The 23,446-nt window shown below is 44.5% G+C and overlaps 1 protein-coding gene across 1 annotated transcript in view; it reads left to right on the top strand.

The window, feature by feature from the left end:
* Nucleotides 1-23,446, top strand: part of LOC126272292 (probable beta-hexosaminidase fdl) — a 181,863-nt gene that overhangs the window by 124,870 nt on the left and 33,547 nt on the right. The window contains exon 7 of the mRNA XM_049975056.1: nt 1,508-1,773. Within this exon, the coding sequence (XP_049831013.1) occupies nt 1,508-1,773 (266 nt within the window). The remainder of the gene's footprint in view (nt 1-1,507; nt 1,774-23,446) is intronic.

The raw sequence follows: 23,446 nt of genomic DNA, 5'->3' as shown, positions 1-23,446 counted from the left end.
GTATGGGAAACAACATGCCAAGGAAAGAGGTCATTTTCGTCCTCTTGATGTTGAAGCTGTCTTTGTCTGTTTGCTTTAACAATAACATGTGTTTTTGAGTGGGTTCCGCCTTTTGCAAAACACTTTTGTTTTGTCCCAAACATGGTTCACTGCAGTTGCAGCATCGTCAGTGGTTTTTGTTATGACTGTTAACATGAGGAATGTTTATTCTTTAAATGCATACAAATACATACAAATATTAGTTTCTAAATCGTAATTACAGGTTTTTGAGGAGCACATAAAATTCTGTATTAATACCTTCTTACCACAAGTGGTTTTCCTGCTGTATTAAGTTTTTATAGTGTCTGTAAACTGTAAAGAAAACGCATTACAAAGACGTAATAAAGCAGGAAAACCACACCATGTGGTAAGAAGGTACGAATCTACATTTTTATGTGCTCCTCAGAAACCTGTAATTACGATTTATAAACTAATATTTGTATGTATTTAAACAGTAAAGAACATTCCACACGTTTAACAGTCGTAACAATAAAAAAAAACACTGATGATGCTACAACTGCTGTTAGACACCCGCTGAGGCCTCTTCTTTTAGATTCTGAGCGATGGCGTGGCTGAAATATTTTCCTTGACCAACGATAGGAGAACTTAGTTTAAACACTGGGTGTCGTGGTTCTGACCCCCATTGCGGAAGCGTAAAAGGGGACTGTGACGACCTTCCGTCAGGTAGCACGTCCTCTTTGGCGTTGGGCAGAATCGTGGTGAAATATGGAGCCAATGTGAAGTCATCAATGCTCTTTACATGTCACGTGACTTCGGTGCTCTGGCTTTTTCTTTTCCGCATATGTAGACACCTTGCTGTCTGAAGTGTCGTCGTGCCCGAGAGTGACGTAACAGGGCGCCAGATTTCTGCACCATCACAGAGGAATGTTTCAAAGGTGCCTAAAACATTCCTCTGTGAAACTTCCTGGCCGATTAAAACTGTGTGCCGGACCGAGACTCGAACCTTTGGAAAGGCAAAGATCCCGAGTTAGTCTCTGTCCAGCACAGTTTTAATCTGCCAGGAAGTTTCATATCAGCGCACTCTCCGCAGCAGAGTGTAAATATGATTGTGGAAACATCCCCCAGGCTGTGGTTAAGCCATGTCACCGCAATATCCTTTCTTTTAGGAGTGTTAGTTCTGCAAGGTTAGCAGGAGAGCTTCTGTAAAGTTTAGAAGGTAGGAGACGAGGTACTGGCAGAAGTAAAGCTGTCAGGACAGGGCGTGAGTCGTGCTTCGGTAGCTCAGTTGGTAGAGCAATTGCCCGCGAAAGGCAAAGGTCCCGAGTTAGTGTCTCGGTCCGGCGCACAGTTTTAATCTGCCTGGAAGTTAGAGGAGTGTTGTAGCCACCTTTGAGCCAAATTTCAAGCTTGTGCGTCGGAACGAGACACAATTACGTGATCGTTAAATTCTGATGAGCAGTGCAGCTCGTTTAGCAGCCAGTGCTACAGTGGAGGTTATTTTGCTCAGGGTCTGCCGCGAATGCTCCCCTGGTGCAGCAGCAGCATCGCCAGAACGAAAACAACGGGCTGCAGTACCGCCAGGAGGAGCGGCGGGAGAGGCGCGCGCAGCACGGCGGGGAGCAGCAGCCTGCCTGGTGGGAGCTGTGCGGCCAGCCTCCCTGCGGCCAGCTGCCGCCGGCCGACGAGGCGGCGTTCGGCACGCTGCGCACCCTCTACCAGGAGCTGCGGCAAGCCTCCGGCGCCTCCGACGTGGCGCACCTGGGCGGCGACGAGGTACGTCTGCCTCCTGCGGCAACACCACAGGCCTGCGCGCACACTTGTGACGTCACATACTGATGGCCGGGTCTGTATCGGAACGCTCCTGTTAAGCACTCTGCAGCTATGCCAACTTTGAGCTGAGACACGCATAGGGATTCTCGTGCTTTCCTCCTCTTTATTAGCTATACGATAGGCAATTACATCTCTATCATTAAAACTTTAAAGTCCAGGTATACTAGACACTCACACTCCATGTGAGAAAGTGTCGTTTATATCAAAGCTAAAATTAAGAGAACATACAAGAAATTCACGAGGTCCATCGCTGAGGGCGTGGGCTGCAACACTCTTGAATCGAATGCGGTTTTTCTTGTCTCCTGATGTTATAGAAAGTTCAATGTTTTCTATGTTTTTGTAAACTGTTGTGCGACGACGACGTAGATATCTCGTATACGGCACACAATGCTAATAAAGACTTGGCAAAAATCTGCTAATGACTCTACGTCTCCACTTCTATTGCATATACGTAACAAAAGCCTTGTAATGAAAGTATGGAAATTTATATCATTGTGTAAAATAACTGAACAAAACTGCCCTATGATATTTCAAGATTTAAATTATTTTGACGCATTTATGCGTTTCTAGGCTCGAATACAAACTGTAATTTTAATTTGTATTTTACCTCTGGAGCTATGTTTTCTTGCAGTAAAACATCGTCTGTATACAATAACAAGCAGACGTTTTCGGTTTTAAATAAAGCAGCTGGAGCTCCTACAGAACTTAAGAATTTTCGTAAATTTTCCTCTCCACTTCAAAATTTGCTGACCTCACAAGAAACTCAAATCATTCGATGAACTGGAGCACCTCCTGACGTAATATTTAATAAATCAAAAAACCCGAGAAAAATATTTTATTTCCCTGTTTCTTCAGAACTTTGGCTCAAATGGTTCAAATGGCTCTCAGCACTATGGTACTTAACATCTGAGGTCATCAGTCCCCTAGAACTTAGGTTAGTTAGGTTTAACTAGTTCTAAGGACATCACACAATCCATGCCTGAGGCCGGATTCGAACCTGCGACCGCTCGCCCACAACGGCCAGCTCCAGAACTTTAGAACCTTAAACATGAAAAGATTGTTTCTCCTATATCCTTGGCTGAAATTCGTGTCAGAGTGCTGTTAATTTAATCACAATGCACTTACATCGAAATGCTGATTTCTACACTGCTTAATCTGTCGAACACTGAATTCATTAAAGCAATTTTCTGAGGTAGTTTACTCAAATTGAAGCTTTTCCGAATAGCTGTATATGTAAAACTAAACAAAATCATTCTGTAGCTCTCCCAAATAAAAATACTGGAAAATCAATAATCTGGTAGGAATGATAAGGAATACTAAACATTTTCGAGCCACACTAATTAGTATAATATAACTATTCTGTGAGACAATAGTTGCTTCGTATTAACCTCGCAGCAATGGTCCAGAATTAAGAAACAAATTATATTCGTACGTGATACATAATTGCTTTTAAAAACAATTGGCAAATGTGGTACAACAGAAACAAATAACACGCTACAAATTTTTTGACAGTTACTTACCCTTGAATGATGCGTAGACACACATTCCTGACTGGGAGTAGCTGCAATCCAGCTATTTCTCAACTTCACACATTTCGGAAATCAAAGCACATGCACTTTCACGCCTTTCACGGATTTATAATTTCCCTGCCAAAAGGAAACGTAACACTTGTATCCCATACTTCGAAGAACTGTAGGCGAATACTTTATGAAATATATATCACTTTCAAGTGGCACAAACTTTAAACACAACATACTCGCCAATACGACTGCCGACGACAAATAAGATGGCCAACAGTTTGTGACGTCACGTGGCAATATGGCCGCTGTGCATAGGCCTTGTATCTAGAAGACTTTGCCTGCGGCCGCTGCTGCTGCGCGCGCAACTATGGCCTGTGGCGCAGTGGAGTGCTGTGGGACATCACAGAACCCGATACTGACAACACTTGTTGTGCTTCTATGGTTTTTAGAATTCATGTTGTGGTTACTAGAGAAATATCTGCAATGCCCTGGCTCATGCATTGATGGCTGTCTGTGTATACCTAAAGGGCCCAGGCAGGAGATTATCTCCATTTCCTCTTGTTTTATATTGTCCTCAGGGTTCACTGAGCGTGTACATCGATAATCAAAAACACGACTTCTTGGTTCTGCTTAATACACTACTGGCCATTAAAATTGCTACACCACGAAGATGACGTGATACAGACGCGAAATTTAAGACAGGAACAAGATGCTGTGATAAGCAAATGATTAGCTTTTCAGTGCGTTCACATGAGACTGGCGCCGGTGACAACACTTACAACGTGCTGCCATGAGGAAAGTTTACAACCGATTTATCATAAACAAACAGCAGTTGACCGGCGTTGCCTGGTGAAACGTTTTTGTGATGCCTCGCGTAAGGAGGAGAAATGCGTAACATCACGTTTCCGACTTTGATAAAGGTCGGATTGTAGCCTATCGCGATTTCGGTTTATCGTACAGCGACATTGCTGCTCGCGTTAGTAGAGATCCAATGGCTGTTAGCAGAGTATGGAATCGCTGGGTACAGGAGGGTAATACGGAACGCCTTGCTGGATCCTAACGGCCTCGTATCGCTAGCAGTCGAGATGACATGCATCTTATCCGCATGGCTGTAACGGATCGTGCAGCCACGTCTCGATCCCTGAGTCAACAGATTGGGACGTTTGCAAAACAACAACCATGTGCACGAACAGAACGTCGTTTGCAGCAGCATGGACTACCAGCTCGGAGACCATGGCTGTGGTTACCCTTGACGCTGCATCACAGACAGGAGCGCCTGCGATGGTATACTCAACGACGAACCAGGGTGCACGAATCGCAAAACGTCATTTTTTGAATGAATCCGGTTTCTGTTTACAGCATTATGCTGGTCGTATCCGTGTTTCGCGACATTGCGGTAAACGCACATTGGAAGCGTGTCTTCGTCATCGCCATACTGGCGTGTATCACCCGGCGTGACGGTATGGGATCCATTGGTTACACGTCTGTCACCTCTTGTTCCCATTGACGGCGCTTTGAACAGTGGACGTTGAATTTCAGATGTTACGACCCGTGGCTTTACCCTTCATTCGATCCCTGCGAAACCCTACGTTTCAGCAGGATAATGCACGACCACATGTTTCAGGTCCCGTACAGGCCTTTCTGAATACAGAAAATGTTCGACTGCTGCTCTGGTCAGCACATTTTCCAGATCTCTCCCAAAACTGAAAACGTCTGGTCAATGTTGGGCGAGCAGCTGGCTTGTCACAATACGCCAGTCACTACTCCTTATCAACTGCGGTATCGTGTTGAAGCTGCATGGGCAGCTGTACCTGTACACGCCATCCAAGCTCTGATTGACTCAATGCCCAGGCGTAACAAGGCCGTTATTACGGCCAGATGTGGTTGTTCTGGGTACTGATTTCTCAGAATCTATGCACCCAAATTACGTGAAAATGTAGTCGCATCTCAGTTCTAGTATATTTTTCCAATGAATACTCGTTTATCTTCATTTTTTCTTGGTGTAGCAATTTTAATGGTCAGTAGTGTAGCTTGTTGGTCCACCTTTGGGCTACAATACAGTAGAGATTCTGCGTGATACGGATTCGAGGAGTCCTCGATAGGTTTCTGGAGGCATGTCACCAGATTTTTTAAGCGCAAATCAATGAAACTGCGTAAGTTGCGGTCTGGTAGTTAGTTGGCGTGTGTTCAGATCAGACAAATTTGGTGGCCCAGATATCAAAGAGTTCACAATCATTTCCCTCTGAACCACTGTATCACCATTCTGTCTTTATGGTAGTTACCCTGCTGGAGGATGCCATCGCCGTTAGGGAAGATGCAAAGCTTCAACGGCTGCAGGTGGTTATTAATAATGTTCATGTAGTCGACAAGTGTCATGCCGCCTTCTGTTAGTACCAGTAGTCTCACGGAAAGCCTGGTGAGTACCCTCAAACGGACAATGCTACCCCAAAAGGCGAGCTTTTCTGCTACGATACGTGTTACAAGCAGCTGTTTGCTTGGATGATGGCGTATCTAGGCACGATCATCTGGTGCAACAAGTAACATGATTTATCCGACCAGACGACACTTTTCCGTTGTTTGTGGGAGGGACCAAACAGCGGGATCATTAGTCCCATCGGGTAAGTTAAGGATGGACAAGCAAGTCGCCGGTGCCGTTCCAAAAGAATCATCCCGGAATTTGCCTGAAGCTGTCGTGTCCTGACATAAGTGGGAGAGGAAGAGAAGCGGTTGCTGGTCAGTCTGCGCTCCCGAGCGATACTGAGGACGACGACAATTCACAATGAAGGCATTTTCTTCTATATGAGCCAACACTGGTACAGGCATTTACTAGAAATGAAGGTGGTGAGACTTGGTAGGGAACTCGTTGTGGAGACTCTTGGACAAACAGGGTTTTGAAATAGTTGTTTATTCCAGACAGGACTAACTAATACACTGGAGGATAGGTCTAGGGTTAGAAAAAGCATGAATGACACTGTTAAAACAGAAACCAGTGCAGAAGTCCTAGGAGTGTTTGCTAACCACATTAGCAGACACTAGCAGTATCTTAAGGCAACAACTTAGTTGCAAAACAAAACATAATGAATGTGACACTGTTCACTGAGGCACTCAGAGAGAGCAGACTTATGCGGAGCTGGACCGAGGCTGGAGTCGATGGACGCGGATTCGGAGCCCAGATTGTCTGAGAACTCCGCCAAAATGCGGAATCTAGGGGTTTTAAAGAGTCGCGTGGGGGCACTGTTTTTCTCACTTAAAGCCATCCAGCCAATCCCGTTGGTCTCCTGCAGGTGCCTGCCAATCATGGTTTATTTAGGTCCCCCCAAAGTCCGTATTTGGTATCAACATTGTTCGGCTGAAAGCTAAACTTAACTGCTCTGCTAAATAAGGCTTGCAACGTTGTTTTACGTCATTTAGCATGCCCCTCGGGCTCCCCGAAGTAGGGGAGTAGTTTCTGGCGTTTTCGCTCTTTCTAACACTTGCGAGCCTACTGACCTAGATGTTCTCAGGGCTGGTATCCTGCTGGCTTTATAAGCTAGTATGTGCCTGTTGGTTACAAAGTACTAGGGTGGCAACCTACCACAACGTCTAGATGACATGTCAATTTACATGTAATCAAAATATCCACGGGTGTACTGCCGGTCTATAGTGTCCAACGGGCACAATATTTCGGCGATCAAACATGTCGCCATCATCAGGTGAACTGACGGACTGAGCTCCTGTGAACGCGCCGAAATATTGTGCCCGTTGGACACTATAGACCGGCAGTACACCCGTGGATATTTTGATTATCAAATACGCCGGGAGAAACTCAAGAATCACAATTTACATGTAAATTCATTTAAGAGTAACTAGCGCCATGGGACCGCGTCTGGGAGTCTGCATTTTCGAGAGGCTCTCCCCTTACGGTTTACTTCATATAACAATCTCTCTCCTAATTTCGCCTGACCCTCAGTATAGTCTCTTCTTCCGCAACTTGGAGAGCCTGTCCCCCTTTCGCACAGCTTCAAGATAACACTACAGTAGCAAGGAATAATCAATAAATTACAAAGCGATTTAGGGAAATCACAAAAAAACTAAATCAGGATGGCCGAACGCGGGTTTGAACCGTCGCCCTCCCGAATGCGAGTTTAATGTGCCAACCATTGCGTCACGTCGCTCGGTGTAGTCGAATGACCACGTCGTTGGAACGCTGTTGCAGAGGCAACGGAAAAAGCATGCGAAGTTCAGAAGAACGCGAAATCCTGAAGATGGGCTAAAATTTACAGACGCGCGAAATTTGGCACGTACTTCGATGCGAGATGCCTTTAATAGGTTCCACAACGAAACATTGTCTCGAAATTTGGTAGAAAATCCGAAGAAATTCTGGTCGTATGTAAAGTACACAAGCGGCAAGACGCAGTCAATACCTTCGCTGCGCAGTGCCGATGGTACTGTTATCGACGACTGTGCCGCTAAAGCGGAGTTATTGAACGCAGTTTTCCGAAATTCCTTCACCAGGGAAGACGAATGGAATATTCCAGAATTTGAAACACGAACATCTGCTAGCATGAGTTTCTTAGAAGTAGATACCTTAGGGGTTGCGAAGCAACTCAAATCGCTTGATACGGGCAAGTCTTCAGGTCCAGATTGTATACCGATTAGGTTCCTTTCAGATTACGCTGATACTATAGCTCCCTACTTAGCACTCATATACAACCGCTCGCTCACCGATAGTTCTGTACCTACAGATTGGAAAATTGCGCAGGTCGCACCAGTGTTCAAGAAGGGTAGTAGGAGTAATCCATTTAACTACAGACCTATATCATTGACGTCGGTTTGCAGTAGGGTTTTGGAGCATATACTGTATTCAAACATTATGAATCACCTCGAAGGGAACGATCTATTGACACGTAATCAGCATGGCTTCAGAAAACATCGCTCTTGTGCAAGCCAGCTAGCTCTTTATTCGCACGAAGTAATGGCCGCTATCGACAGGGGATCTCAAGTTGATTCCGTATTTCTAGATTTCCGGAAAGCTTTTGACACCGTTCCTCACAAGCGACTTCTAATCAAGCTGCGGAGCTATGGGGTATCGTCTCAGTTGTGCGACTGGATTCGTGATTTCCTGTCAGGAAGGTCGCAGTTCGTAGTGATAGACGGCAAATCATCGAGTAAAACTGAAGTGATATCAGGTGTTCCCCAGGGAAGCGTCCTGGGACCTCTACTGTTCCTGATCTATATAAATGACCTGGGTGACAATCTGAGCAGTTCTCTTAGGTTGTTCGCAGATGATGCTGTAATTTACCGTCTAGTAAGGTCATCCGAAGACCAGTATCAGCTGCAAAGCGATTTAGAAAAGATTGCTGTATGGTGTGTCAGGTGGCAGTTGACGCTAAATAACGAAGAGTGTGAGATGATCCACATGAGTTCGAAAAGAAATCCGTTGGAATTTGATTACTCGATAAATAGTACAATTCTCAAGGCTGTCAATTCAACTAAGTACCTGGGTGTTAAAATTACGAACAACTTCAGTTGGAAGGACCACAGAGATAATATTGTCGGGAAGGCGAGCCAAAGGTTGCGTTTCATTGGCAGGACACTTAGAAGATGCAACAAGTCCACTAAAGAGACAGCTTACACTACACTCGTTCGTCCTCTGTTAGAATATTGCTGCGCGGTGTGGGATCCTTACCAGGTGGGATTGACGGAGGACATCGAGAGGGTGCAAAGAAGGGCAGCTCGTTTTGTATTATCGCGTTATAGGGGAGAGAGTGTGGCAGATATACACGAGTTGGGATGGAAGTCATTACAGCATAGACGTTTTTCGTCGCGGCGAGAGCTTTTTACGAAATTTGTCACCAACTTTCTCTTCCGAATGCGAAAATATTTTGTTGAGCCCAACCTACATAGGTAGGAATGATCATCAAAATAAAATAAGAGAAATCAGAGCTCGAACAGAAAGGTTTAGGTGTTCGTTTTTCCCGCTCGCTGTTCGGGAGTGGAATAGTAGAGAGATAGTATGATTGTGGTTCGATGAACCCTCTGCCAAGCACTTAAATGTGAATTGCAGAGTAGTCATGTAGATGTAGAATACATAGAGATGGTCTGCTGTCCAGCCCCGTGTTGAACAGTGTTGAACAGTGTGCTCTAAAAGTGCTTAAATCAGCACTGTCCTCTGCCGACAGATCTGCATAAAATGCCGCCTAGCATGCTTTACGAGATCAAATAACCCATCCAACTTTATTTCTCCTCCGAATCCAAAAACATTTTGTTTCCATCCTACACGGGAAGAAACTATCATCGTAATAAGACGACAGAGCTTGCACATAAAGATTTAAGTGTTCACTCTTCTCATGTGCTCTCATGGTCTGGAGCGGTAGAGAAATAGTCCTAAGGCGCTGCGAAGAACTCTGCCGGGCACTTACGTGTCAACTGCAGAGCAGTCAACTAGACGTTGATGTTACTTGATTCTTCTGTTGGAACGCGACGAGTGGCGGGAGTGTGTGGGCGGGATGGCGTCGTGCCATTCCAGGAGAAATGGTTCCTCAGAAGCCTGGTGAAGCTATAATGTTGATTACTACCACAAGGCCGCTCTGAGATTACTCGCTTCACTCGTACTGTTTACGATTGGAACAGGAAAGTAAAGTTCGATTATTGGTGGGCTTCCGTGTCAACTCTATCTCTAATCATCTTTTTCGCGAACTATGCGTATGACGATGCCATCCGTTGGTTGGTTTTTCTAGACTTACACTCCCGGAATCTTACCAATAAAACTTCTTGACACACAACCCTCATTCAAATCTCCTGCAACTGGAGTTGGATGAGCATCACTATGACGCTTTCCCGCTTACTAAATAAAATGTCTCGAAACGCTCTGATCTGCTTTGGATCTTCTCTATTTCATCTATCACTCCTATCTTGCAAGGTTCTCAGCCCCTTCAGTAATAAAGTGTCAATCGAGCGAGCTACGTCCTTTGAGGGAGAACTACGCTTCTTCCAATGAATCTGTCTATTCACGTTTCTGCCCTTAGCCTGGTGTCGTCGTTCCATTTAAAATAGATCCGTTCGCGTATTCTCAGGTATTTAATGGATGCGACTGCTTTGTGATCTTCTCTCGTTTTCTCATACAATGCCTTTCCGCCTATTTGAGCGCAATAGGATAATTTATTTTGGCGTTCAGCTGCCGCTCACTGCACAAACTGTCGATCCTCTGCAGTTTTTCCTACATCTAGATACAATTTTCTGGAATTGACACTTCACTGTATACATCATCCATCAGCAGCGAACACTGCATCTCGTGGAAGGACTTTATAACACGCGAGCATAAATAGTGTTCTAAATTGTTATTTCAGTATCTGCCATTATGAAATTAGTCTATCGGAGAGCCTTAGTAAAATCAGTGGTCCACTTTTCATTAATAGTTCAGTAATATATCCAACATACGCTGTGACAAGTCATGGGACAGAAATACGCACATATACAGATGGCGCTAGTATAGCGTACGCAAGGTGTAAAAAAGGCAGTGTATTGGCGGAGCTGTACTCAGATGAAGAGGATTCCGACGTGATTATGGCTGCACGACGGGAAATAACTGACTTTGAACGCGAAATGGTGGTTGGCGCTAGACGCATGGGACATTCGACCTCTAAAATCGTTAGGCAGTTCAATATTCAAAGACCTGCAGTGCCGAGAACGCCAAATTTCAGGCGTTACCTCTCGCCACGGAAAAGGCAGTGATCGACGGCCTCCACATAACAACCGAGAACAGCGGCGTTTGCGTAGAGTTGTCAGTGCTAATAGACAAGCAACATTGCTTGAAATAATGGCAGAAATCAATGTGGGACGCATCCGTTAGGGCAGTACGGCGAAATTTTTGACGTAAATGGGCATTGGAAGCAGACGACCGACGCGAGTGCCTTCAATAACAGCATGACATCACCTGCAGCTCCTCCTGGGCTCGTGACCATATCGGTAGGACCCTAGTCGATTGGAAAGCAGTGACCTGCTCAGATACGTCGGATTTCAGAGCTGATAGTAGGGTTTGCGTGTGGCGCAGACCTCAGGAAGCCATGAACCAAAGTTGTCAACGAGGCACTGTGCAAGCTGGTGGTGTCTCCTTAATGGTGTGGTATGTATTTACAGGTAGTCGATTTGGATACTCTTGAATGAGATTTTCATTCTGCAGCGGAGTGTCCGCTGATATGAAACTGTCAGATTAAAACTGTGTACCGAACGGTGACTCGAACTCGGGACCTTTTCCCTTCGCGGGCAAGTGCTCTACAATCTGAGCTACCCAAGCACGACTCACGCCCCGCCCTCACAGCTTGACTTCTGCCAGTACCTCGTCTCCTACCTTCCAGCTGTGAGGACGGGGCGTGAGTCGTGCTTGGGTAGCTGATATGGTAGAGCACTTGCGCGCGAAAGGCAAAGGTCGCGAGTTGGAGTCCTGGTCTGGCACAAAGTTTTAATCTGCCAGGAAGTTGGATACTCTTGTCTGTAGGCTACGTGGAGACCATTCACAGCCATTTATGGACTTAATGTCGTTATGGGTGTCAATGCGCCATGTCACCGGGACAGTTGTTCACGATTGGTTTGAAGAACACTCCGGACAACTTGAACGAATGATTTAATCTCTCAGATCGACCGACATGAATCGCATCGAATATCTAAGGGACTTAATGGAGAGGTCAGCTCGTGCGCAAAATCGTGCACCAGCAACTCTTCCGCAATTTATGGACGGCTACAGAGGTAGCATAAGTCGGGGCTTCCAACGACTTGAGTCCCAATCACGTGGAGCTGCTGCGACATACCGGGCCAAAGGAGGTTCGACACGATATTAGGTAGTATACCATGACTTCTCTCATCTGAATCTACGTCTCAACCTAATGATGACGAGGCTAAGTAAAAGAAAAACTGGCTAATATTCTCAATATGTTCCTCGCTCACTATCCATGAACCTAAAAAACATGATTTACAATCATTATCTTTCTTCATTTCATTTCCCCTGGATACCGTACGATGGCTTGAGGTGTACAGAAATAGCCGTAGAAGCGGAGAGGGAATACAGCGGGAGATACGAAAATCTGTTTAGCGACTCTACAGAGGATACAGGTTGCATTATGAGACTAAGTCAACATTTTAACCATATTAAGGTCTTTCAGAGAGAGAGAAGATGCATTAGCGGATTAGTGTTCATGAAGTATTTTGAGGATTTTCTTGGCTTCTTGGAATCCAGGACGTTAAGTGGCATTATGAACTAGTGTGGGTATGCAAGAATTAAACTTATGCAAAGATGGAGTGACCATTATGTTTATTAAGTATCCTCAGGTCGGTTCTGTTTTTTTACTGGAGCTCAAATGAAAACTAAATTCAGTTTAGAGTCGGCGTGCAGGTTCAAACGAGCGATAGCCCCCTGAGAACGCTTGCAAACACATGCGATGAGAGCGGGGTGCTGGGATTGACACGGGTGTGGCATTATCAGCCCTGTAAGGTCAGAGGTTACTGCGCTGCACACAATTTGGCAGAGCTGGAAGAGCGCGTCACTTGTTCCACTGCAGTGCTCTGACGAGCCATCAAGGCCGACGGCAATCAGTATCTAAATTTACATCTAAAAGGGTACTCTGCAAATCACACTTCACTGCCGGGCAGAGGGTTATTCGAACTACCTTCACAATAATTCTCCACAGAGTAACAGCTATATCTTTTCAGTCGAGTTCTGGTTTCCCTTATTTTACCATGATGTTTTCTCTCTTTGTAGGTCGGCATCATCAACCTATTTTCGCTTTCGGAGGAGAAAGTAGGTGATAGAAATTTCTGCAGAACATGCCACCGTAATTAGAAACGGCTTTGTTTGAATGATTTCCTCCTCAAATACTGTATCATGTCCGTGACACTCTCCCTCAACTTCTTGATAATACAAAATGTTCTGCCCTTCTTTGAACTTTCTCCACGTACTGTTAATCCTATTTGGTAAGGATCCCACAGTGCGCAGTATTACTCCAAAAGAGGACGGAAAAGCGTAGTACGGAAAGTCTCTTCGATAGATCTGTTGCGTCTTCTAAGTGTTCTGCCAATAGAACGCAGTCGTTCGTTGTTCTTCCCGACAATGTTTTCTCTGTGTTCTTTAAATTTAAGTCCTAGATACTTAGTTGCATTTGCGATCCTTGTATTGGATTAATTCATCGTGTAACCGAAGTTCACGGGTTCCTTTTTAGCATTCACGTGAACGACCTTCACCTTTCATGATCTAGGGTCATCTGTAAATTTTCGCACCATACGGATATCTTTTCTAAATCGCATTGCAATTAGTTTTGATCTTCTGATGACTGTACTAGACGACAAACGACAGCATCATCTGCAAACACCCTAAGACGGATGTTCGGATTGTCTCCTAGATAGTATAGGTAAGGAGCAGCGGCAGCAGGCCTAAAACACTGCTTTGGGGAACGCCAGAAATATCTTCTGTTCTCCTGATTTTCCATCAATTTCTGTGAACTGTGACCCCATGACAGGAAATCTCGAATCCAGTCACATAACTGAGATCATACTCCATAAGAAAGCAATTTGATTCCAAGCCGCTTGTAAGGTACAGTGTCAAAAGCCTTCTGGAAATTAAGAAGTACGGAATCAGTTTGAAATCCCTTGTCAATAGCACTCAATACTTCGTGTCAGTAAAAAAGATAGTTCTGTTTATCAAGAACAGTTTTTCCCAAATCCGTGTTGACTGTTTGTCAATAGACCGTCCTCTTCGAGGTAACTCATAACATTCGAACACACTATACACACATCAAAGTTTTTCATCACCTCGTTTCCGAGAGTTTCGGAACCTACACAGAAAATTGGAAAAGAGGTCAACATAAACATAAATTCCGCCCTTTTTATTGCTCATGAAAACCACGCATTGCGTGTTGTACCAGCATACAGCGAGACCTTCAGAGATGGTGGTCCAGAGGTCCAGATTGCTGTACACAACGGTACTTCTAATACCCAGTAGCACGTCCTCTTGCATTGATGCATGCCTGTATTCGTCATTGGATACTATCTACTAGTTCATCAAGGCACTGTTGGTCCAGATTGTCCCATTCCTCAACGGCGACTCTGCGTAGATTCTTCATAGTGGGTGGTGGGTGACCTCGTACATAAACAGAACTTTTCAGTCTCTCATAAATGTTCGATAGGGTTCATGTCTGGAGAACATGCTGGACACTAGTCGAGCGATGTCGTTATACTGCAGGAAGTCATTCACTGATGCACACGATAAGGGCGCGAATTGTCGTCCATGAAGACGACTGCTTCGCCAACATGCTGCCGATATGGTTGCACTATCAGTCGGAGGATGGTATTCACGCATCGTACAGCCATTACGACACCTGCCATGAGCACCTGCGGCGTACATCGGCCCCACATGATGCTACTCGACGAAATATCCGTACCCAAAGACTGTGATGTTGCGAAGGTCACACCAATATTCAAGAAAGGCGGTAGGAATAATTCACTTTAGTACATGCCCTTATCATTGTCCATATGCAGCAGAAATTGGAAACATACAAAGTTTTGCATCACCCCAGTTCGCAGAACTTGGGAAGATAGATTGACTGGATATTTTATCACAGACACAGTACCTTTGACTATTCAGAGATGTCAATAGTCCCGCAAAGATGTAAACAAACACGCATGCATGAGCAGCGCCTATTAGACGGAGGGGGTCCGACAGCCGATCAGTTCGTCATTCCAGTCTGTAGTTCAACCAAGTCTCCGGTCAATACCGCGTTTCGATCGCAACCGCATTGTTACTTTGTGCCAGGAAGCGCTCTCAACAAGGGAAATGTCCAGGCGTCAGGGGGTGAACAAAAGCGATGATTTTCGGACGTGGAGGAGATACAGAGAGACAGGAACTGTAGACGACATTCCTGGCTCGGGCCGCCCAAGGCCTACTACTGCAGTTGATGACCGCTACCTAGGGATTATGGCTCGGAAGAACCCTGTCACCAACGTCATCACGTTCAATAACGCTTTTCGTGCAGCCACATGACGACGTGTTAAGACAGTGCGCAATAGGATGCACAACTTCACACATGACGTCCCTAGCGAGGTCCATCTTTACAACCACGACACCATGCAGCGCCCAGATGTGCCCAACAACATGCCGAATGGACCACTCGTGATTGGCATCACGTTCTCTTCACCGATGAGTGTCCTATGTCTTCAACCGGACAATCGTCGGAGATCGTGTTTGGAGTGACCCTGTCTGGGTGAACGCATTAGACACACTGTCCAGCAAGTGCAGCAAGGAACCTAACTTGTATACAGTCGTGACCAGAAGACTTGATTTTATTGATTTAAGTTGCTACACTAATCCGAGGATATCTACTGCTAAGTTTCTCGGCAATTGTTCTTGATTCGCATTCTGGAATATTTACTAGTCTTCTCTGGTGAAGAAATTTCGGAAGGCTGTCTGCAGTAATTTTGCTCTAGCAGCACTCTAAAAATGGTTCTAATGGCTGTAAGCACTATTGGACTTAACATCTGAGGTACTCAGTCCTCTAGAACTTAGAACTACTTAAACCTAACTAACCTAAGGACATCACACACATCCATGCCCGAGGCAGGATTTGAACCTGCGACCGTAGCAGCAGCGCGGTTCCTGACTGAAGCGCCTAGAACCGGTCGGCCCCAATGGGCCGGCTAACAGAACTCTCTTAGAGAGTATTTAGATAGCTGCCGCGCAGTGAAGGCATTGTCTTATCGTCAATATACTTAACATTAGATTAGAATCTCTAAGGATTTTCTGCCAGGTTTCGAGACAGTTTCGTTGTGGAAAATACTAAAAGCCTCTCGCACTGAAGGCCGCGCTGGATTTTGAACTTCCGTAAAAGATTGCCAGTCTTCGGGATTTCGCGGTCGTTAAAATTTGGATATTTGTATCTATTCACTAACAGTTACTGCTAAAATATGTCAAAAGGTAAGAACCAACATTATTTTATAATTTATAAGGTGAAAGTACGGTTATCGTGTATTTTTGCAGAGCAGTATGGAGACTTTGAATGGCAGCCCAAATTTTGTTCCTGGAGTCTGAAATAGGCTGCTGCTAAATGATTTGTCTGTCTTGACTGTGGCTTTGTTTGTCAGATTCAGGATCACATGAGGAATTTTTTGTAGGGTTATATGCGGCTCTGATGATGCGAAAGAGCGAAGATTTAAGTCTTTGTGCATTAGTTTTGTACTTGGTGTTGTACATCAGAAGTATAACGGATTTTGGTTTGTGTGTATATCATATAGTTTGACAGATAAAGGAGCATCAGTAGAAATTAAGAACTTTTATAATGAATCTAATTTGTTCCCTAAATGGTACAAATGGCTCTGAGTACTATGGGACTTAAATTCTGAGGTTATCAGTCCCCTAGAACTTAGAACTACTTAAACCTATCTAACTTAAGGACATCACATCCACGCCCGAGGCGATCTAGCGACCGCAGCTGTCGCGCGGTTCCAGACTGTAGCACCTAGAACCGCTCGGCCACCCCGGCCGGCTGTTTCCTAAATGTTAATTTTGAATCAATAATTATGTCTCATAAACTTACGCGGATTTCATTGGCAGGGCCGTTTTATTTGATTTCGCAGTGGAACGGAATGGATATTGTCTTGAAAGGAGGATATAAGATGAACATCAACAAAAGCAAAACGACGATAATGCAATGCAGTCGAATTAAGTCGGGTGATGCTGAGGGAATCCGATTAAGAAATGAGACACGTAAAGTAGTAAAGGAGTTTTGCTATTTGGGGAGCAAAATAACTGATGACGGTCGAAGTACAGAGGATATAAAAAGTATACTGGCAATGGCAAGGAAAGCTTTTCTGAAGAAGAGAAATTTAACATCGAGTATAGATTTAAGTGTCAGGAAGTCGTTTATGAAAGTATTTGTATGGAGTGTAGCCATGTATGGAAGTGAAATACGGGCGGTAAATAGTTTTGACAAGAAGAGAATAGCTTTCGAAATGTGGTGCTACAGAAGAATGCTGAAGAGTAGTTCGGTAGATCACTTAACTAATGAGGATGTATTGAATAGATTTGGGGAGAAGAGTTTGTGGCACAACTCGACTAGAAGAAGGGATCGGTTGGTAGGGCAGATTCTGAGGCATCAAGGGATCACCAATTTAGTATTGGAGGGTAAATATCGTAGAGGGAGACAGAGATGAATACACTAAGCTGATTCAGAAGGATGTAGGCTGCAGTAGGTACTGGGAGATGCAGCTTGCACAGGATAGAGTAGCATGGAGAGCTGCATCAAATCAGTCTCAGGACTGAAGACAACATTCTGACAGTCTTATTAGCGAGTTGTATGGGTTGACTTCCATTGAGATTATTTTTCGAAAGACCCGTTTCTGAATGAATATCCTTTAGATATTTTCGTAATTTACGAGCGATGCGTTTCAATCGCAAAATTCTTCTATAGATGCGTCGTGAGCGCACAACATGTGTTGGCCCTCTAGTTGCTAACGAATGTCCGTGCAGTACTAGCAATATTTTCCCTGAATGCTTAATACTCCATGCCTACCTGCCAGTACAACCCGCCAACGGGGAGGATGTCACTCTTCGGCGCACTGCCTCCTGGCCTAAAATAGCAACGCCGCTGGGCGACCTTCATTGCTATCGCAGGGCCGAAAAATTTACGTCGGAGATTTGATAGTCTAGACTGCGGTGGCGAATTGTGAAATAATGCGAAGAACGAGCGGCAAAACCGCGCCCGCAAATAAACTTTGGCGATGGCGGAATAAATCGCCGCAGATGTTCCTTTGCTACGGGATTCGCTCGTAATGAAGTTTGCTTCGTCCGCAGCGGGCGTTGTGCGCCCGGCTGCGAGCAGGCGCTCGTCGAAGGTAGGGGCCATGGGCCGCATTAAAGGAAATCGATAACGACCATTTTTTTGCGTCAAACCGTTGGCAATCACATTAAAACGGGGGACAATGGAGTTAAGGCGAAGGGCAGTAAATCAACGCTAGCTTTTCAATAATGAAACATCGCCGTGCTCCCGTCCCTGGCCACGCCCAGGGTGGAGGTGGGGGTGGGGTTTGTACACTGGGTAATCCGGCCAAGCGGCAGACGCTCCGCGGAGGAGAAAACAGCCGTGGCCCCCCACATAGGTCTACGCCTACAGGCGCGGCACAGTAACCACCTGGGAAACAACTCGTGCAGAACAATTTGGCCGGCTACAGCGTCCGCATTGCTGTATTTCAGAGTTATCTCCGCAATTATTAAAATATGCGTAATTATTTTACAATGTGCGTTTGGTTTCACTCATTTAAATTATCGCCAGTTGTCTGGACCGGATCACATTTATACTTTGTTTCTGTATCTACAGGGTTTTTGCGTAAGTTCGTTGCGGTTTTCCAAAATTTTTATAAACACGACAGAGATACATAGAAGGCTTTAGTCAGCAATAATATATTCTCGTTCACTACCTGCAACCGTCTGCCAACGCTGGGGTAACTTCTCGAGTACGCGATTGTAGAAATCACGTGGTTTAGAGGTGAAGAACTCGAGTCATGTTCGGAGCACATTTTCATCCGGAAAAGAAATTCCTTGAAGGTTGTTAGATAAAGGGAAAAGGTGAAAACTCGAGGTCGCAAAACCATGTGATTACGATGGGTGCGGAATGTTTTTCCCATCAAACTCCTATATAGTGTTTTTTGACAATCTAGCAGAAGGCGGGGGCGTTTTACCGTGGAGTAGCATCACTTCTCGCATTCTTCCTGGTCTTCTTTGAGTGCTTCTGCAGGACGTCTCCAAATGACAATATGTAAGCTGCAATAAGAGTAGTGAGCTATAAATAAAAAATGACAATCGATAGATATCGATAGCTATCGGAATACCAACATGCAAAACAAATACACTACCAACTTACGCACAAGTCTAACAAAATCAATTCGTTTCTATAGATATGGAAGTGTGATTTTTACTTTCAGCGTATTTTACTGGTTTGCAGTTAAATATGGAAATGTCATCTGCATACCCATTTTCCGTGTACTCCTGAGATAGGCAGTAAGCTTTCCGTCTTGATTTCACTGTAGTATGCAGCACTACACATTTTTTCACGTAAAGACATAAGTCCTCCATACGTATAGTTTGCGAATTGGGAAACTAGCTGTGCAATATTTGTTCGTATTTCGGAATTTATTACATCCAGAAATGTGTAGTGCTGCAGGCCGGCGCGAAGTTAGGCCGAAAACATCAGTGGCAAACTCAAGAATTCACGGAAAATGTGTGTGCTGACACGATGTCCACATATAAGCGGAAGTCACAGGAATGTTACAAAAAAATCACAGTTCAATATCTTTTCAAACGAACTGCCTTTACATCGAAAAGCGAAACAAAATTATAACTGTGCTTTATTCCAGACCATTGACGATGTTTTAAACCAATAACATGAAACGTAGGTTTCCGAAAGGAATTACACTGAAATAATAAAGATACGATCAAATTTTGTATCTGCTTAGATAAGAGAGAGCTCGACGAATGTTTGTTTTTTAATTGACTTTCGGGACGTATCCAGACAGCTATTTCAGTAGTAGAATGTCTGTTACGAACGATACGAACGTGAAGGCAGAACGCGCTCATCTGCGCTGACCGCGCAGGTACCTTTTTGTTTTTTTAGTAACTAAATTTTTGTTCTTTAAATTTAACTGAAAACTCAAATTTCCTCTACAACACGCGCCTCCTCCTTAAGGGTATGTTAATTTTAATATGTCATTTAGGATAATTAAAATTCGAAATAAGGGAAATAAGCTACAATTCCACATAAACTCGCGACTTCCTCTAGAAAGTATTTGTTTGGTGTTTCCATTTTAAATATGGTTTTTTATCATGAAAAGTGTGTGAAAGGGCCAAATTTTTCATTTTTCCATTTGTTCGACATTTTTGGCTCTTTCTTCGTGCATATATGGTCTGAATTCAGTTACAGATTCACCTCCATCGTTGTTAACGTAGTTTACGTAGGAATGTACCGGGTGGTTGTAATTAAACTTTCCTTATTTAACATGTTACAACACGGCAAATAATTACCGCACGAGTAGCAAACTTAGTAGCATTGTCAAGGATATGGGGAAGTGAAATAATGCAAAATCAATTAAATTCAAACACTTTCAATGTGCTGCTACTCTATCATACCATTACATACCGGAACCATTACTGCTACAAAAGGGGCTCAATATGGTGGCCGTCAGTGTGCAGAAGAGTGAGAGCGCAGAATTACAATCCGCACAGCATAACGAATCTTGTCCGTAGGTATGCTGGCTATCCGTCTTGATATGTTATGCTTCAGATCAGGTCCTATATGAATGTTCCCCTGGTAAACCCTGTCCTTCCGGTAACCCCGCAACCAAAATCACAGGGAATGAGATCAGGTGATCGTGCCGGCCTAGCATTTGGAAACGATCGGCTGATAATTTGATCATTTCCAAATGTTTCGTAGATGGCGGGGAACTTAACGAGCGATGTGCGGTGGGGACCCATCTTGCATGAAAACTGTGTTCAATGTGTCTCTTTCTGTATGGCGTGTAGGACATTCTGGCGAAGCATATCGCAGTAATGCAGGCAAGTCACACTGCAGGTCTTCGGCCCTTGAAGCCCACATGTTAGAAAAAGAATGGGCCAGTGATGAACATAGCCGTGAAGCCACACGATACGGTGACACGTTCACCATACAGAGGACCTTCATGCACAGTGACTGGAGGTGAAGATTCCCACGCTCAGCAGTTGTGTGTGTTCACCTCACATGTCAGAAAAATCAGTTTCGTCTGTCCGTAGAATAGTCCAGGGCCAGTCCTCGTCAATTTTTTTTTTTTGTTTTCGAGAAAGTAGAGAGCGAAGTCAACAAATCGTTGTGCGTCCAATGGTGAAAGCTGCTGTAAGATATGGATCTTGTAGGGATACGATTTGAGACGGTTTCGAAGCACCTTCCGTGCAATGGACCGAGGGATGTTCAACTATAGTGACACATCATGCGCACTGCCTGACGATCGGGAATTGCGAGCAGCTTTGTCTGCCATAGCAACAGCGATTTTATCAACCACCTGTAGTCCAACCGGTCGTCTGCCTCTTCCAGGAGCGACGCTCAGTTCTCCAGTTGATTCGAACTTCATTATGCTCCGCACAGCAGGAGGAGAAAGAGGACCCTTCCGGCGTAATCATATTAGCCAGCAATATTCTCGAAGTGCAGCTGCAGCATTACTGGTTTGATAATAGAGCCTCACCAATAACGGCCCGCTTCTTTTGTCCAAGCTCATGTTGAGGCATCAACAAGGGCACTAAGACTGGTCAGGTGAGAGTGACTATGAATCACGATGACTGATAACGGCACCTGGTGGCCATAGTTGGAACTGGACGGTGGCGCTGTGACGCATGGAAATCATGTACCCCATACTCTGGACATTAATGCTACCAAGTTTGGTTCTCTCACGGTAATTAGTTTACGTTTTATAACTCATTAAAGGGGGAAAGTTTAATTATAACTATCTGGTATTTGCCACGTGATTGTTTATCGTTTTTGAAGCAGGGAACGTTTTGAAATCTGTGTACATAATCTTCTTTGTATTAATTTCAGCCGTTGTTGTCGTTAATCACATTGTACATTTAAATTTAATCCCTTCCATAAGCGTGGCATACGTGAACAGCACACTGCCGCTGCAGCGCTGTGTCAGGCAATGTTCACAGTAAGGGTTACCCCGTTAGTCTCAGGTGGTTTCGCCGTGACGCTGCCGGAAACAGATCGCTTAGGACCATGGAAGCATAGAACTTTGACACACCCGAAAAATTATGTCACACTAGCTTCCAATTCAGATTTGTTTCAGTCGGCTGACTGGTGTATGAACTGTTTTTTATAGTTTTCCCATAATCTTTCTCGTGGTGAAGGTCTTTTCGTTTGGGAGTTTTTCTAAGATTGCTTGTAATATACCTGGGGGTCCGTCGTTGAGTTCTGCAATTTTGGTAATTCCTCATGCGACCTTCAGTGAGACTGATTTACTGGTTGTTTCGAGGATTTTATAAGCGATGTAACTCTGAGGGCTTTGCATTTTTTCTCATCTATTAAGCTTGATCCACCATCATTTGACGGGTTTGTTAACTGGTCGCTAGCTACACGGAGTAACATCACATTCCAAATGGCCCATCCTATATACTACTTTACTTGAGCAATATTTTGTCGCGCTAAGCGTATATCACATTTTTGAAAAAGCCAGCATATTGTCTAATTGTATCCTTTCAACAAGATTGAAATTCTTAGTTCGGTTCGTTATTGAGGAGACTCTTAGGCTCTCAACCATTGATTTGGAATTGCCCTCAACAAATTTGTTCATGTTCTCCTTCAGTTTAACGCCGAGCACTTCATTTCGTCGCATTCTGTGAAGGGATGTGGCGTGAGTCGTGAAAATTTTTTCAACCAAAGGCGTCGTGTTTTGTTATTTAATGTTGCTCCTGCTGCTTCCTCAGAGGAATCCATTACTTCTATCTTCGCAATGTCTTGATGTTGTGTGAGTAAAATTCTTACGTCGACGGCATAAGCCTTAACGGCAAGCCTTTGTGCACCAATATTTATTCCGACCATTGGATTCCGGTCTCGTACTAGCAGATCTGTTGTGGCCTGCCGGCCGCGGTGGTCTCGCGGTTCTAGGCGCGCAGTCCGGAACCGTGAGACTGCTACGGTCGCAGGTTCGAATCCTGCCTCTGGCATGGATGTGTGTGATGTCGTTAGGTTAGTTAGGTTTAAGTAGTTTCAAGTTCTAGGGGACTAATGACCATAGCAGTTGAGTCCCATAGTGCTCAGAGCCATTTTTTTTGTTGTGGCCTGTGTGAAGTTAGTGTTGCAAGACATTTCTTAGATACTGATGACTGACTTTGTCAATAGCATTTTATAGGGCGATGTTCAACAATCCTATTGTGGTTTGGTTCCCCCTGAGTAGTAGTTCGCCTCTCTGAGATCAAACTCCATTAATCTTCCTGTTGGGAAACCATACGTTTGGCCAGGCACCATTATCTCTAGAAGTTTTAGTCTTGCGGCTATTACGCACGCGCCATTATGTTTGAGTCGCCACATGACAAAGTTGTTTGCCTAAAATCATTTATTCTT

The sequence above is a fragment of the Schistocerca gregaria genome, chromosome 5 (assembly GCF_023897955.1).
Source record: "Schistocerca gregaria isolate iqSchGreg1 chromosome 5, iqSchGreg1.2, whole genome shotgun sequence".
NCBI lineage: Eukaryota > Metazoa > Arthropoda > Insecta > Orthoptera > Acrididae > Schistocerca > Schistocerca gregaria.
The sequence above is the reverse complement of the archived record's forward strand: the minus strand, read 5'-3'. Positions and strand labels throughout refer to the sequence as shown.